The sequence below is a fragment of the Staurois parvus genome, unplaced genomic scaffold, assembly GCF_062004578.1.
Source record: "Staurois parvus isolate SC_StPar_1 unplaced genomic scaffold, SC_StPar_1.0 ptg000679l, whole genome shotgun sequence".
NCBI lineage: Eukaryota > Metazoa > Chordata > Amphibia > Anura > Ranidae > Staurois > Staurois parvus.
In genome coordinates, this window is record NW_028318475.1 from 1,043,939 (window position 1) to 1,050,422 (window position 6,484).

Below are 6,484 nucleotides of genomic sequence, written 5' to 3' on the forward strand. Positions count from 1 at the left end.
GGGATATTGCCTCCTGCTTCGCACCCTACGTCACTTCTGGTGTAGCAGCGTCTCCTTCGGTATCGATGCCATTGTGATGTCACTGAATCCAGAAATGAATGCAGACACACACACAGTGGGCCCTGGCGGTGGAAAACAAATGCCACCCAGCAGGAGTGAAAGATGAAGAGACAGGCAGAGCCACACCCCCCACTATGCATAAACCCACTGCACTCACAGAAAGACTCGCCGACCAAAGAGTCTCCTGCATTCAACCATCCAAAGAGGAGGAAGAGAGCAGGGGCTGTGCATGTTGTGCGCAAATTGAGTTACACCACCTAGTGGGTGAAAGAGTCAGCAACATCCAGACACACATAATGATACAGAAGTATCCAAAAAAGCTTATACAATCAACTTAATATAAAAACAGCAATTGACAAAATATAAAATGGTTAATTGTGCATCTCAGGGATAAACAACAATCATATGACAAAAACTAAAACAAAACAACCAAGAAAAGAAGAACATAAAAAATATACCAAAATTTTAATACTAGCAAATATTGGAAGGAACTGTGTGAGGGAATTCCTGCATGGCGACTGACACAAAGATATGCACATGCGCACAACATCATGCATAGAAAAAAGCACAGGTGCATTGCTAATAAAAATGAGCATAGGCTCGTTCATGCACGCAAGTATGCGCCCACACAAGTGCACACCCGTGGGAGTTTCTGCTGCCAGACGGGCTATTTAAGAAAGACTCTTACTCTCTGTCAATGCTGACTGGTCTTCAGCTGTTTGCTTGTGTCCTGCTTGTATCCTGTGTGTTATCCATTGCTGACCCGGCTTGCCATTGACCTGCTCTTGGATCCTGTTTGTTTCTGATCCTGACTTACTGCTGACCCTGGCTATGCCCCTAACTATGCTTCTGGCTCCAGTTCTGCTCTACAGACCTACTGAGTGCTTTCCCTGGCTGTCTATCATATCAGCTCCAGTTGTCACGGTGTGTTCCAGTCTCACGCTTGTTAGAAGCAAACCACGCTTCCAGATCTCGCAGTTCCAGTGGAGTGCTCCTTTAATCTTGCCTGGTTGTTCCTGCATCTCCTCTGTTTCTGACTGGATGCCCTGCCAGATCTACCGAGTTTACACCTCCAGCCGCAAGTTCTGCAATCAACATCTGGAGGCATTCATGTTTCTCCTGTCCCTCGGCACCATCTGTTCCACCTTCATTGGGGCCTGGGCTGGAAATACAAGAGAGACCAACCTCGTCAGTTCACACTTCTACCAGGTACATGACAAACTGTTTGACGTTGCCTGAAATAAATCCTTCAAGGAAAGGTTTAAAACTAAACGTGCTATTTAGACCTGGAAATTGGGTTGCTTTGAGATAGTAAAATCTATCTTTTTGAATTCTCCACCTTTCAGGTCAGGGTGAACTCAAATGAAATGGAAACACAAGCATCTCTCAAATGGAAAAGTGCCTCAAAAGTACAGGGATCTGAATGTCCTTGAGAGTTAAATGTACTCACAACTAGTTTGTCATGAAGAGAAAGAACCCGCTTATACGTAATACATGTGGACAAGATAAATTTGCCCACACATTGGGGATCATATGGATAACTGGGTCAAAATTTAATTGTTGTATTAGTTATTTTACTGTATGTGGGGTGGTTTGAATGTGAAAGAAAACAATGGACCAGTTGTGATTATACTGATTTATCAGTCTCAGTGTTTTTTTCTGGATGAGTTTTTAACTATTTCAATTATTACAAATATTATGTTATTTTAATTCTTATGGGTTTTGGTGGCTAGAAAATCCCTGTCCATGTTTTGTATTTTTTTTTAGTATAATTATTTTAGGACATGGCACCCTGACAATCATTGGACCTTATTTATAATTTCAATTTAGGGTGGCAAACACCCTGTTGGGCTAGTGCCATATAATTGTCAGAACCAATTTTACTTTGGAGGATTTATCACTCACAAACATTTTCTTTCTTTGCTAAATACATGAGTGGCTGTATAACTGATGATGATGGTAGTTTATAATGGAACTGATTGGGAGGACTAAATGTTAAAATTACCAAAGAGCAGTATTGGGAAAATGAGAACCTGGAGGAAGATCTTTTTCCCTTATTTACAAGTCTATTTACAATCCTTCATTTTGGCATATTGGTATATACACTGCTCAAAAAATTTAAAGGATTACTTTTAGAGTATAGCATCAAGTCAATTAAACTCAATTAAACTCCTGGGATATTGATCAGGTCAGTTAAGTAACAGAGGGGGTTGTTAATCAGTTTCAACTGCTTTGGTGTTAATGAAATTAACAACAGGTGCACTAGATGGGCAACAATGAGATGACAAAACAGGAATGGTTTTACAGGTGGAGGCCACTGAAATGTTTGTCCCTGCTCATCTTTTCTGTTTTTTACTAGTTTTGCATTTGGCTAAGGTCAGTGTCACTACTGGTAGCATGAGGCGATACCTGGACCCTACAGAGTTTGTACAGGCAGTCCAACTCCTCCAGGATGGCACATCAATACGTGCCATTGCCAGAAGGTTTGCTGTGTCTCCCAGGACAGTTTCAAGAGCATGGAGGAGATTCCAGGAGACAGGCAGTTACTCTAGGAGAGATGGACAGAGCCGTAGAAAGTCCTGACCCATCAGCAGGATCGGTATCTGCTCCTTTGTGCAAGAAGGAACAGGATGAGTGCTGCCAGAGTCCTAAAAAATGACCTCCAGCAGGCCACTGGTGTGAATGTCTCTGATCAAACAATCAGAAACAGACTTCATGAGGGTGGCCTGAGGGCCCAACGTCCTCTTGTGGGCCCTGTGCTCACTGCCCAGCACCATAGAGCTCAATTGGCATTTGCCATTGAACACCAGAATTGGCAGGTCCGCCACTGGCACCCTGTGCTTTTCACAGATGAAAGCAGGTTCACGCTAAGCACATGTGACAGACATGAAAGGGGCTGGAGAAGCCGTTGAGAACATTATGCTGTCTGGGGCTCCTGGGTTCCTCCTGGTGCACGGCAATGCCCAGCCTCATGTGGCGAGAGTATGCAGGCAGTTCCGGGAGGATGAAGGAACTGATACCATTGAATGGCCCAAACGCTCACCTGACCTAAATCCAATAGAACACCTCTAGGATATCATGTTTCAGTCCATCCAATGCCGCCAGGTTACACCTCAGTCTGTCCAGTAGCTCAGTGATGCCCTGGTCCAGATCTGGGAGGAAATAACCCAGGACACCATCCATCGTCTCATTAGGAGCATGCCCAGACGTTGTCAGGCATGCATACAAGCATGTGGGGGACATGCAAACTACTGAGTACCATTTTGAGTTGCTGTAATGAAATTTCAGCAAAATGTAGTAGCCTGCTGCATGATTTTTTCACTTTGATAATTTTCATTTCCATCAAACGTTAGGGCATCCTTACGTTCCTAACACATTACTTAGTCTATATCATTATGGATATCCAGCATAGTATTTTCCCTATTGAGATCTGATGTGTTTTCAAAGTGTTCCTTTAATTTTTTTTGAGCAGTGTACATTGGCATATAAAGACATTTGAAAGATATATTAAAGATGGCCATGGGATTGAGAATACAGATCTTTCCCAATATACCAAAAAAATCTCTGAGGATTTAAAGAATGATTTAGTTAGGAAATAGATCCTTCATTATTGGCATCTTGTTTCATCCCATCCAAGTGTGGCCAAATTTATCTCACCTGCACCTCAGATTACATATAATGGGGCTCCTTCTCTTTCTGACAAACTAGTTGGAAGTACATTTAACTTTCAAGGACGTTAACATCCCTGTTCTTTAAGAGGCATCATGTGGGGGATGCTCGTCTTGCCAATTCATTTGTGTTGAAAAATAATCCACTATCAAATGGGATTAAATATTTACCTTATCACTTTGTAAATTGTTATACGAAGGGTATTTATATCATGATTTGTCCTTGAAGGATATATTCCGGGCAAATTTGAAGAGTTCCTTTGAATATTTGCTGTTACTGAAATATTGGTATTTTTTTTTATGTTCTTCCTTTTTCTTGGGTTTTTTATTTTAATTTTTGTTTATTCCCCCCATGCACAATTAACAATTTTATATTTTGTTCATTTCTATTATATTAAACATTTATATTAAGCTAATTGTGTACTTTTTTTGGTATACTTCTGTACCATTATGTGTGTCTCGATGTTGCTGATTCTTTCTCCCACAAGGTGGTGTAAATTGAGTTGTACCTGACATGCACAGTCCCTGCTTCCTCCCTCCTCTCTAGATAGTTTGATGCAAGGGACTCTTTTGTCCCTGCTGCCAGTGGTTCTTTTTCTGTGGGTGCATTGGGTTTATGCATGGTAGGGGTGTGGCTGCACCCACCCCTCCATCTCTCACTCCCACTGGGTGACATTTGTTTTCCACCACTGGGACCCACTGTGCATGTCGTCGTTAGTTTCCAGAACTGGTGATGTCATGACATTGCTGCACCAGAAGTGACGGAGGGCGATGTCCTCATTGACTTACATTTCAGAGGGGTGGCTTTGGCACCAAACTGAGAGCATTTTATTGGGGATAATTGGTCACATCATGTGGGCGGACTGACAACTCATGGGGCCCCCGGGCAATAGGGGATCATGGGGCCCCTGTGTCCTTGCCCAAACTCAAAAAAGCCTATGAAAAAGGTACCAGGGGCATCTCATGGGGCCCCCTACTGACCCCGGGCCCTCGGGCAGTGCCCGAGTTTCCAAATGGTCAGTCCGCCCCTGGTCACATTGTGTGTTTTTTGGAGGTATATAGTGTGTACTTATTTGAATAGGACCAAAGTCACCTTTGTTGCAATGTATACATGCCGCTCTGGTCTAAGATGAGTTCAATCCAGTACTAGGTGAGAGAAAGTTTTTTTTTGGGTGGGGGGTTAAGATTTTTCATGTCTTTTTGGAGATACATATTTCTTTTTGCAACAGATACTAGCTACTATTTCATTGTTTTTAGGAACAGGCCTGCATATTCAGACTTGCATATTCTATATTTTAGTTGAGGAACGTTTGGCGCTAGAGATATCCTATACTACAGGAAATTCCTTTGGTTTGTTTTTGAGTAATCAGGTAAGATCCCCATGTTTGGCATTTTTATTGGATTGGTTGTCATATTTGTTCATATATCATATAGTTCATATTCAGTGTATATCCCTTGACAGGTCATATATCTTGGCTATCCTACTTTTGTTTTTTATTCCTGAATTGGTCATCTTTCCCTCAATATAGGTAAATTAGCCTGGTTTTCTTTTCCCTTTTTTTTAGTTAGTTGGTATATTATACAGGTTATATTGATTTCATTTGGGTGTAGACTTCAGTGGGGTCTCCTGGTGCCCTTTGTGTTCTTGGGTTTCCCACTTGACGGATCTGCACTGGATTGATACAGTATGATGGTTGGCTGATTAGGCGTGCTGTTTTGTCAGAAGTATGTATAAAGTTTGTTTAGGTATTTCTGTGAGCACAAATTTATATCTATACTTCTGTTTACTATATAACATATTCTGTAAAACGTACTTATATTGCAGATTAACCTCCTCTTTCCATGAAGATTTGTGAAATTGAAACACCTTGGGATTCATATGGATAACTGTGCCAAAATGTTATTATTATAACAGTTATCTTGTATACATATGTGGGGTAGTTCAAATGTAATAGAAAACAATGGATCATTTGTGATTATACTGGTTTATCAGTCTCAGTATGTTTTATTGATGAGTTTTTAGCTATGTTCCAGTAAAAGTATTATGCAATTTTAATTACTGTGTTTTTTGGTGCCTAAAAAATCCCCATCCATGTTTTGTATTTTTTGAATATAACTATTTGGGATGTGGCAACCTGACAATCATTGGTCCTTATTTATATTATCGCTTACTGTTATGATGTTTATGTTTTTACCATAGACACCTAATTATGTCATGACCCAAACTCATGAGAATTAAATTACTTAACATTGATTTATATTAGTCTTTTGCTTTCAGCTACATATGAAGTATTTTTAATGTGTACACATTTATGAATTCTGCAGAACAAGAAGCTGATTTGTATGTTGTAGTGATGATTACAGGTGTGCAGTACATTTTTTCTGAAAACTTTCTCCTGTTAAAATGTTCCAGAGAAATAAATGAGTCCCTATCGGTGGTTTTTGTCTGTTATCGCACATTGAAGATGCTCATCAGTGGACTATCTCACTCTCAAGTAATATGCATTCTAGGTTGTACCCCATCCTGATATATTATATGCACATTGTGAACTGGGGCTTTAGACATGCTATGTATACCTTTTACACTACTGTGTGATATTCCATGCTCATTCAGATTCATTTTTACTACTCTTTTTGCCACGTTCAAACTCTGTTTAAAATGTGATCTCTTTCTCTTACTAAACTAATAAAAATTATTGATAAAGAAAATGTTCTAGAAAGTTTGTATTTATGGTAATAAACAATTTACAAACCAA

At 40.3% G+C, this 6,484-nt stretch overlaps 1 protein-coding gene across 3 annotated transcripts in view; it reads left to right on the forward strand.

The window, feature by feature from the left end:
- Window positions 1–6,484, forward strand: part of LOC149447621 (N-acylethanolamine-hydrolyzing acid amidase-like) — a 52,945-nt gene extending 46,461 nt beyond the window's left edge. The window contains exons 11-12 of one of the 3 annotated variants that reach the window (XR_016305844.1): window positions 5,028–5,098; window positions 6,142–6,484. Coding sequence is in view for 1 of the 3 variants with exons in the window: in XM_089652305.1 (XP_089508431.1) it covers window positions 6,142–6,153 (12 nt within the window). In the remaining 2 variants the exon portion in view is untranslated. The other 2 variants (XR_016305845.1, XM_089652305.1) reach the window with 2 other exon arrangements.